We start from the raw sequence: 10,654 nt of genomic DNA, 5'->3' as shown, positions 1-10,654 counted from the left end.
CCCAGCCTGGAAGCCTTATTTGTAAGTTTTGTTTTGTGTTTATTATTTTGTGTTTTGAAACCTTTTTGTTTGGCCCTTGTGCTGATTTATTTTATATTTTTATTTATTAAAAAGCTTTATTTTGAATGTTTAAACTGTCTCTGAGTCTCAAACCTCTGTCATCCTTGGCACAGCATCAAAGAAAGTCACTGAGGCTGAAACATTTAATGGTAGCTACTGAGTTAACATTAGCTACCAACACACACACACAAACGTGTGCACGCACACGCACACAGACACACACACAGATATGCTCACACACACAGGCACACAAGCGCACAAGCGCACTCACACAGAAATTATCTAGCCCATGAGCAGAAGTTATTTGTTGAAGGCCAGCATGGGTAGCTTCGTGGAGTAGTGGTTAGGGCTCTGGACTCTGGCCCGGAGGGTCATGGGTTCAATCCCAGGTGGGGGACCCTGCTGCTCTACTAAAATTAATAATTGTGCATCTTGTTGCAGTTTCAACACTTGTGGTTTGTCTTTCTTGTGTATAAACCTGTCCATATGCAGAAACAGTGTTTGGTGGAATTGACCAAAAACAGCGTGCAATTTTTGCCATGTTTCAAAATCTGATTTCATACCTCAGCCAGAAATCAACAATATTTACATTTTTCACGGTAGGCAATCAAATACGTGAAATCGTGAATTTCCCGTGGCCTTATGCAAACAGACACAAACCACCGATTTCTCTGCAGGTACCTGAAGAGGGGCAACCCTCCTACAAGCCCCACTTGTATTTAGCCTGGCCCAACGTGGTTTACTGGGGCAGAACAGAGGGCAAACATGCCACATATGCCAATTGCACAGCTTCTTCGCTGGAAAAAGCCTTGCATTTAAAGAGTTAAATCACTTTGGGCCGCTGATTTCTCTGCCAGTACCTGACAAGGGGCAACCCCTCTGCAAGCCCCACTTGTATTTAGCCCGGCCCAACGTGGTTTACTGGGGAAGAACAGCGGGTAAATATGCCACATATGCCAATTGCTCAGCTTCTTATTTGCTCTTTATGTATCTACGTTGAATAAGTAGCTTTGCATTTAATGGGTTAAATCACATTGGATCGCTGATTTCTCTGCAGGTACCCAGCCTGGCCCAACGTGGTTTGCTGGGACAGAACAGCAGGCAAACATGCCATATATGCCAATCGCTCAGCTTCCTATTCGCTCTTTATGTATCTACGTTGAATAAGTACAGAAATCGGCAGCACAAAGTGATTTAACCCTTTAAATGCAAGGCTTTTTTCAGTGAAGAAGCTGTGAAATTGGCATATGCAGCATGTTTGCCCTCTGTTCTGCCCCAGTAAACCACATTGGACTGGGCTAAATACAGGTGTAGCTTACAGAGGGGGTGCCCCTCGCCAGGTACCTGCAGAGAAATCGGCAGCCAAACGTGATTTAACCCGTTAAATGTAAGGCTACTTATTCAATGTAGATACATAAAGAGCAAATAAGATGCTGAGCGATTGGCATATGTGGCATATTTACCCGCTGTTCTTCCCCAGTAAACCAAAGTTTGAAATCATGGATAGAGTCTACATTGTTCGAGAGCAGTTCCCAGTCATCGGTACACATGCAATCACCATTCACAAATGTCAGGGGATGACTCTAAAAACAGTTATGATGGATCGTGGTAACTCCATTTTCTCCTATGGACAAAGTTTTGTTGCACTTTCCACAGTTACTTCCTTAAGCAGTATCCACCTTATCAACTTTGACCCCACCTGCATCTACGCATGTCAAACTGCAGTTGAAGACTAACATCGGCTCAGAGGGCTTTATTGTCCGAAGTTGAAAAGCTTGAAGGAGACTAACACGCAGACTTCTAAGAGAACATTGCACTTACACATCCATTCATAGGCTTGAGCAACCCCAATTTCACCTCATGCTACTCAATGCAACATTGCAGTGCCTTCTTCACTTGCAACCTCTGAAGGATTCATTAAAACACAGTCAACAAGAGGCTACACACAGTGACACATACACACACACTGAGAAACACACACACATACTGAGACACACACACACTGAGACACAAACACACTGAAACACACACAGTCTCAGTGTGTGTGAGTGTGTCTCAGTGTGTGAGTGTGTGTCTCATTCACTTCAAGTCATACAAAGAGCATTTCAAGTGGTTTGAACTTGCAACATGACGTTCTTGAAGAGCACACGACCTTAAGCCCGCTGCGCCACTGCGCATTTCAAGTGGAGCGAAGCGATCAAAAAAGGCACCAAGTTAGAAGCAAGAATTGTGTGAATCTTGGGCCCCAGCACCTTTCCAATTGTGCCTATTTGTTTGATGCTTGACAAGATTGGCCCAATTGCTTCTCCTAACTTGGACTTTTGTGTTTGAAATTACCCCTTTAAACGGCTGTTGCGTTTTTCTAACTTGTTTTTTTTACATTGACAATGTTTTGTTATAGATTGTATAGACTGGTGAGGATATTTCAGCCAAACAGAGTGTACGCTTTGCTTCACAAAGTAATCCAGTTTGGGATATCAACCGTACCATATTGAATTTGTACCATGCTTTATTCTCAACATTGGTACAGTTGGCGTCATCTGCTTTAAAAAACCTTACCCAAGACATAATATAACTGCATCAGAAATTCAAAACAGTGACATTCGATAACCTACAGTACCTAAGCCACTTCATGGTATTCTCTTCAACCATTTCCCTCTTTTCAATGGACTATACAATGAACAGAAAACAAATATAGCTGGACTTTTTAACGTGTACTGTATTTTAACAAGAAAAGCAGTGTGTATTAGAGTTCTAGGACAGTGCATGGCTTATATGGACACAGCTTTCAGCCTCGGTTTCTTTGGTTCTACTCGTGCCAGTATTCCCCTTATACACACTCATTGGTCGCCCAGTTGGTTGTATTGTACACACCCATGTGTTTAGCTTGTCTATTTTTAATCCTTAATAGAGCAAGATAAATGAAGACTGGTACAAAACTACAATGAATTCTGCCCCACAATAACCTACTGCAGCTACCTTGGCTTTGAGCTTTTATTGTAGATGCACATGCATAGTTGTAAAATACAATACACAGTGGCGTAATTGACAAAATGTCATTGAATTGTGCTACACGACAGACTCTATCCATTTAATAGCAACGTGTTAACAAAATGTGTGCCCACTGTAACTATCTGGGTAAACAATAACTGTAAAATTCCACTTGTGTAGGATGCCATGACAAAAACATTAGAGCGGTATGCAATATTTGGCACAGTTAAACAGCCTGATCTATTGCACCAGGTCTTCTTTCATCCCAAAATGTAACATTACTGTGGCAAACCCACAAGTCTCATGACATAATCATGACTACAGTTAGTGCATTTAGAACGCTGTAGCAGACAATTGTGCAAGAGCTCCATGACCAACAATATCCTGGCCATCATGGCACCGTCAGACAAGATCCAAGTGGACCAGAAAGCTGCAAGATGGAAATGAAAAGAATGTCCTTATAAAAGTTTATCATGCTAAATTTGCACAGTCATTTTGCAGTTTTTATGACTTTACTATACATTTACATAGTTTACAATAGTTTGTCATATATTTGTAATATGCTTTACCATACCTATCTGGGTTTTATAATGCATTCCTATGCTTTGTGATGGATACATGATACAATGTATTGAGGTTTAAATGTATAGTATAGGTTATAAGGATTTGACCAAATCTAAATGTAACCATTGTACTGGAGAATTCGGCCTGTCTGTTCTCAGACTGCCATCTCTTCCTAAACCAAAAGACCCCCACTTCAAAGTGTGAGTAAGCTTAGTTTTATTGTTTAAATAAACACAAATGATCAGCTTAAGATAATTCAAAGTGGCTGGCCCACTTGTGGATAGAAGATATCTGTTGACATTAACATTTACAGTGGTACTGTAGAAGTTAACGGACAATGATCAATTCTGTTTATTTTCAAAGTAACCAATGAATTGAATGTTGTGAAGCTATTGTTTCTTGGATATAGCTATGTGATTGGAGAATGTGTAAGAACTGTTTGTTTTTCAAAGGTTAGAAAAAGGACTCTTTTGTCACAGACACATGTGTGTGCTCGTCCCTTCTTTACAATTCTCTCAATAAGCTGGCTCTTAACATCGGCTCTGGACACCTACAAGCAACAAAGATGAGAGACCTTTGAAAGCTTCCTGCCTGCCATCTGAGAAACTACCACCGCAAGCTTCCAGCCTGCCATCTCACCTTTTGAGAAGAACTGCTTGTGTCCAACTTCCAACACTGAAAGATTCATTCTTGTATCCTGCTGGACTTTTCTACCAACAACCTCACATGGCCACCACCAGGAATTCCTTTCTTTGAGGAAATCACAAGGAAAAAAGGAAACCATTGTTTAAACCATTGAGAACAAAATCATTCTTTGGACTTTGCAAAATCTTTGGAACCACAAGGTGGGAACAACTTTGTTATGAGAATCTTGTTATGAGATTTATTTAATTTCTTGGTGCATAGAAATGTGTAAAATTGAAATAAATACATATGGGTAACGTAGAGGGGTTCCTCCTCTGTGAGAATCAACTTTGAATAAAGCGATTAAAACCCTGAAATACCCCAGTTACTTACTGAATGTGTGTTAATGGATAACATGCTAACATGCTACCTGTGCCATATTTGTACCAAAATCCGTTTTGCCCGGGATAAACACATATCGTTGACGTAGACATAAATCAACTTTGAAATAAATGGCCGAAAGCGATTTTACCCTTGAAATACCCGTTATTCAATTTGTGTTACATTTGCGGGATGCGAATAAGGTGCTGGAAAATGCAAATAAAAAGTGAAGTTAAATTGTTTTAAATAAATCATAATTAAGAGAGAATGATTAGCAAAACAGGTTATACAGTTTTTGCAACAAGTCATTAAGAGTTTAAATCAGGGGAAATCAATTAAACTTCACTCGCTTGTGTTCAGGGGAATTAAAAACAAGGAGCTACCTTTTTGTTTTACAGTGTTTTCAATGAAGTACTGTATTAGGATTCGAGTTATCGGTGAAAAAACAAAAGGACTCCAAATAACTTTTAAGGCATATTACGAGATCAAAAAATAAAAACCTAAAACGAAGAACCCTAATGATCCGTTTCAGGGGAAATCGTACATGGACTTAAAGAACCTTTCATTCTTTGTTTACTTCTTGTGATCGGGGTGTAACCTCACTAATGATGACGTACTTGGAAGCTGCGCGCACAATACCAGCAGAGAGCCCCATAGGCTTACGATTTAGCTGACACAAACATCCCCGCCCACAGTCAGCTGTATTTGAACAACTGCGCGGCAATTTAACAACTGAGTTTTTTTCTTTCAAGAAAAGAGCGCGTCAGGATTAAAGTATAAAGTATCTAGTAAATTTAATATATAAATATATATTTTATTATTTATGAACGCTTGCAGGGATAAAAAAAAAAAAGAAAAAAGGTGGCTGCATCAACGTTTTGAACTGCATAGTCTGAATCCAAGAGCATATTTAATTTCGAGTTTAACATTTTCACGATTAATAAATACACCATGCCTGCTACTTCAGAAATTAATGCATGCGTGCAGTATCCTGACAAGAAGCACAAAGAAGCTTATAAAGCCGAGAAGAATTTTACAATGTTTTGTGATGAGCAAGGCTATTTGGATCAAGTTGAGTACATCATGAAACACGGATTCAGAAAAGGGGACCGGACTGGTACTGGGGTCGTCTCGTTGTTCGGTTCACAAGCAAGATACAGTTTAAGGGGTAAGAACCTTGTATTATTATTATTATTATTATTATTATTATTATTATTATTATTTTCAAATTTGTATAACATATTTATGTGCTGAATGGCTTCTGTGTAAACTGGATGCATTTTGTTTGTAAACCTGTTGTTTTATTTTTTTAAATAGACCTGTATTGTAAAATCAGTATCGTAAAGTGTATTTATTGTTAAGCAAAGTAATAATTATTTTATTTTTAAAGTGGGGGGGGGGGGGATTTGTACACCACAACTATTTCATCCATGCGCCTTATCGTTTGGCTTGCATGGTCATTCTGAAATCTGGAGAGGCGGAGTCCTGCATTTGGCGCTAATTTAGTAGTGACAAAAGGAAGTATAATAATAATAATAATAATAATAAAAATAATAATAAAAATAATATCATGATGAAATGTCTGTGTTTTACAATACCTTTGGTTACATTCATTAATTTATTGACCAAACCTATCGCATAAACTGACAGTGCATTATTATTTCAGACCAGTTTCCACTGTTGACAACAAAGAAAGTGTTCTGGCGAGGGATACTGGAAGAGCTGTTATGGTTCATTAAGGTAAAGAAAACCCTGGCTCCTCAAAAAAAAAAAAAAAAAAGTTTCAAGCGACTAACTTGTCAAATTGAGTATTTTGTGCTTTTATAATGTTCCTATATTAACTTTATGATAATTTTTGTGGTTTGACCTGAGGTTAGAAACTTGATGTTGATATATATGTGCCCTTTGGCTGGGTTACCTATGTCCATGGCACAAAACTGGAACAGAAGAGCAATTGCCAAACTCGGGTCAGATCACCTTATGTGAAAGTTTTTACAAACATAAAGTACAGGTGGTGACTTAAGACCCTCAGGCTGAGGGTTAAGTTTGTTTGTGTTTTAGTTTACATTTCTCATCTTTGTGGTAGTTCTATTAGAATTTTTCATATATTTTTAAACTATTATCCAGTTGTGTTAAACTTGAAAGACAAAAATTACCACAGGATATCTTGTGGGTATATGGAGATGTCCTGTCCGTCTGTATCCCAAGTCGAATTACCTTCCCAAGATCAGATGCGTTAACGGTATTCTAGCCACACGTTTTATGATTCATTCTGCACTCCATGTAATTTGGGACACTACAACTTTAAAAGGTTAAGACATTTCAGAAGCTAGTAAAGGGATTAAAGGATTGGGCATCGTTGTGACTCCTTGAGTCCAGTAATTTTAATCTAAATGTAAAAACATTGTGCAGTCGTAGGTGAATGTTGCTGTTTTTTTTGTTTTTTTTGGTTCTAGGGTTCAACAAATGCCAAAGAACTGTCTGCAAAGGGTGTGAAAATCTGGGATGCCAATGGGTCGCGGGAGTTTTTAGACAGAAGTGGCTTTACATCAAGAGAGGAAGGAGACCTTGGGCCTGTCTACGGCTTCCAGTGGCGACACTTTGGGGCAGAATACAAGGATATGAACTCGGGTGTGATTGCTTAACATTTAAAACAGACATAGGAATTGTCGCAGTAAAATTACAGAGGGTCACCTACATTCACAGAATCAAAATGTAATTCAGTATGCATGTGGGATCCCAGAGAGACTAACCTGGTAATTGCATGATTTTGTAGTGTGCAGGGCGAGTCGTGCATTCAAGGAAGTGTAGGTTTGGTCCTCGCTGTTCCGAGTTTACTATCTTGGATGGTGATCCCATTTGGAACTTAGGGCTGTAAATATTATAAATTGTAACTGTTGAAAATGTCAATTGGAGTCGTTGGTTATCCATTGTTTTCTTATTTTTTGTCTTATAATAATTGTTCTTTTATTAAATTGCTTTGTTCAGATTTAATTAGTTTAGTTTCAGATTTAAACCTGCATTTTTGCTGCCTTTCTTATCAGAACATCCTTTTGTAAATGAGATGCATGTCTCAAGGGTACTGTCCTAGTTCAAGAAACTTACGCTTGACCAGCCGCCCCTACTGACCAGGCACCTGTTGAGCTTTAGATTGGTGCTCAAGCTTACTGGCTTGGCAGTGGGATCTAAGGTTGAACAAAATTATTTGAATTTTTTTTTTTATATATAGTTTCTGTTCTATACATAAACATTAGCCGTAACAAAGTAAAAACATATGCTATAAATGTGTTTCCCTATATACAGTATATGGTCCCAATATTCATGTCAAACAATTTATAAGTTACGGTAAAAGTCTGAATACTGGCAAATCAAGATTTACTGGTAAATGTTGACATTTACCAAGTAAAGTGGTAAATATCCAAAATAAACATAACACTTACTTTGGACATTTGATTGGTAAATCTCATGAATAACCAAGTGCCTTTACCAATAAGCTTTCAGTAAATGTATGAAAAGTAATATATTTCTTCATATGAATATCCTCCTTGGTTGAGATTTAAAATACACCCCTTTTTTTTCGTAATGTTTAGATTATACTGGACAAGGTGTTGATCAGCTGCAGAAAGTTATTGACACTATTAAAATCAACCCTGAAGACAGAAGGATTATCATGTGTGCTTGGAATCCCAAAGGTATTTTATTTATTATAAAGGAGAGACTTTTTAAAAGCAGCCTGATTAAACCTGTTGCCATTTCGGATTGGCTGAGAATTATCCCAAACTTTTGCAGTATGTTCTTGCACTTGTCTTTTAAAATATGCTGCCAAACAATTTATCAAATCATTATGTGCTGCATCCTGGAAAAAGTGTTGGACTACCCCTGATGGTTTGTGGCGCCTTGAGGTTGCCTATGTTACCCCAGTTACAAAGCTTTGTTACTTACAATCTTGGTATGCTTGAATAGATAATTGTCTGTTCTTTGACCTATATTTTTTTTATGAGCAAGTGACAGGATGTTAACTATTTTCTAGGCATGATGCATGAAAATTAAGGAAGCATCCTTACGAAGTGTCTTGGTATCCGTGTATAGATAATCATCCCATCTTTTAAAAATAGGTAATAATGTTATCAATTTACTACAAACGTGAAATGACAGGGTGGGATAATTTGAGCTTCATTTTTGTCAATTAGGACAACATTCATGTGGTACCTTGTCAGTTACCATTGTTGAAAAACCAATTTCTGTGTTAACAGTGTCCCACCCATTAATTCTGCTTTAGTAGTAAATAGAAAACATATGCACTCTTTGAATTTTGTATGCCTGTTTTCATTGTATTTCACTTTTTATTTATATTCAAGATCTACCTCAAATGGCTCTTCCTCCCTGTCATGCCTTGTGCCAGTTCTACATGTGTAACGGTGAATTATCCTGTCAGCTCTACCAGCGATCGGGAGACATGGGTCTGGGTGTCCCATTCAACATTGCCAGCTATGCATTGCTCACCTATATGATTGCCCATGTTACAGGACTAAAGGTACTACAAAAGTGTTTTGTTTTTAAATACACATTTTCTTTCATACTTTTTGAAGTCCACTTTTCAAGCCCAAAACAAACTATGTATATTGGTTTACAAGAGTTAAAGGATTTACTTTTATATTTAAGAAAAAGAATGATGGCAACGGCTTCAATAAAACACAATTTGTAAAGGTCAATTAAATCCTCTAGGAATTGTTGCTTGTGTTGAAGAAAAGGATTATGCTTCATCAGAAACCTCTCTAATGTATGTGGCCTGAAAAAAAAAAAAAAAGTGGTGGTATGGTTTATACACGCCCTTTCAATCACCCAAAAACTAGATTTTTTTTTTTTCATATTTGCTCTGCATATATTTGAACATTGTTTGCATTTTGTTTTTCAGCCTGGTGATTTTGTACACTCATTGGGAGATGCTCATATTTATGTAAACCACATTGAGCCTTTAAAAATCCAGGTAAGAGTTGAAGATTCTTAAAACAAAACTCTAAATTAATAGAGTTCACTGAAGTACAATTTTGCAGATCTAATGCCGACGACCTCACCATTTATAAACGTCATTTAATTATTTGTATTTTATATTGTAATGGTCCATTAGTGGGTCTGTAAATCAGCCCTGTGGTAGAAATGGCACTCTGGGAACAGAGGCTGGAACACGCGTCCTCCGAAACGTGCTCCTGCCAATCTGTCATTTTTTGCACTGCAGATCCACAGCGAGGCCACCAGACCTATAGTGCCAGTGGACAACACAGATTTGATGGCTCCACTGCAGAGCCACAGGCGCCCTATCGGCCACAGGGGTCGCTGGTGAGCAGTGGATTCCCCTGCCGATCTAAGCCCTCCCTCGGCCAGTTGTGCGCCGCCCCCTAGGAACCCCCGGTCATGGTTGAGAGTGACAGCCTGGATTCAAACCTGCGATCTCCAGGCTATAGGGCGCATCCTGCACTCCATGCGGAGCGCCTTTACTGCATGTGCCACTCGGGAGCCACACTGTTTAGATCCATTAAAATAAACCCAATATTTAGAAAGTGTTGCATGGATTTTGAATCAAGGCAATGATTTAATGTATTTATTTTTTTACCTCTCATTACAGCTTCAGAGAGAACCCAGGCCTTTTCCTAAACTGAAAATCTTGCGCAAAGTGGATAGTATTGATGACTTCAAAGCTGAAGACTTTGAAATTATTGATTACAACCCCCATCCTGCTATTAAAATGCAGATGGCAGTGTAACAACGTCGGAACTTTAAATGATGTGGATACAGTAGCTTATTTCATGTTTGAAAAAGATAAGGGTTTTTAAAAAAAAATTTACATAGACATTTTCATTAATCTTTTTGTGATTGTTGTAATAAATGCAGTAATATTTATGTTTGGCACTTTTTTCTCATGTTTTGTACACTAACATTTAAAAAAAAAAAAAAAGTGTGGACAAACTCACTGGTACAAAAAAGAAAATGCTTAGGTTTTTTAATTCTCAGATTAAGAAAAAAAAAAAGTTATTCT

The 10,654-nt window shown here is 38.1% G+C and overlaps 1 protein-coding gene and 1 long non-coding RNA gene across 3 annotated transcripts; one reads left to right on the top strand and one right to left on the bottom strand.

Moving 5' to 3' along the window:
* Nucleotides 1–1,159: 1,159 nt before the first annotated feature.
* LOC131736895 (uncharacterized) lies at nt 1,160–5,302 on the bottom strand. Its single transcript, XR_009328480.1, has 3 exons — nt 5,004–5,302; nt 4,255–4,365; nt 1,160–3,481 (listed from the first exon to the last, which is right to left on the bottom strand). It is a non-coding gene; the product is annotated as an uncharacterized LOC131736895 (long non-coding RNA).
* A 13-nt stretch (nt 5,303–5,315) lies between these two features.
* On the top strand, nt 5,316–10,518 carry LOC117399227 (thymidylate synthase-like). 2 transcript variants are annotated; one of them, XM_059022535.1, is made up of 7 exons: nt 5,316–5,788; nt 6,287–6,360; nt 7,077–7,251; nt 8,211–8,312; nt 8,979–9,154; nt 9,536–9,607; nt 9,857–9,976. In XM_059022535.1, exons 1-7 carry the CDS (start codon nt 5,572–5,574, stop codon nt 9,959–9,961), a joined length of 921 nt encoding a protein of 306 aa, XP_058878518.1. In that variant the 5' UTR covers nt 5,316–5,571; the 3' UTR covers nt 9,962–9,976. The 2 variants fall into 2 exon arrangements, with proteins under 2 accessions (XP_058878518.1, XP_033854169.1); XM_033998278.3 differs by lacking the exon at nt 9,857–9,976 and adding an exon at nt 10,244–10,518 and having other exon boundaries at nt 5,320–5,788.
* The last annotated feature ends 136 nt before the right edge of the window (nt 10,519–10,654 follow it).

The sequence above is a fragment of the Acipenser ruthenus genome, chromosome 4 (genome assembly GCF_902713425.1).
Source record: "Acipenser ruthenus chromosome 4, fAciRut3.2 maternal haplotype, whole genome shotgun sequence".
Lineage (NCBI taxonomy): Eukaryota > Metazoa > Chordata > Actinopteri > Acipenseriformes > Acipenseridae > Acipenser > Acipenser ruthenus.
The sequence above is the reverse complement of the archived record's forward strand: the minus strand, read 5'-3'. Positions and strand labels throughout refer to the sequence as shown.

What these genes read in the sequence shown, in the direction of transcription:
- LOC117399227 (XM_033998278.3), top strand. Translation starts at nt 5,572, where the DNA reads ATGCCTGCTACTTCAGAAATTAATGCATGCGTGCAGTATCCTGACAAG. An exon ending in AGCAAGATACAGTTTAAGGG is followed by an intron (nt 5,789 to 6,286) that starts GTAAGAACCTTG and finishes TTATTATTTCAG; the next exon opens with ACCAGTTTCCACTGTTGACA. An exon ending in ATACAAGGATATGAACTCGG is followed by an intron (nt 7,252 to 8,210) that starts GTGTGATTGCTT and finishes CGTAATGTTTAG; the next exon opens with ATTATACTGGACAAGGTGTT.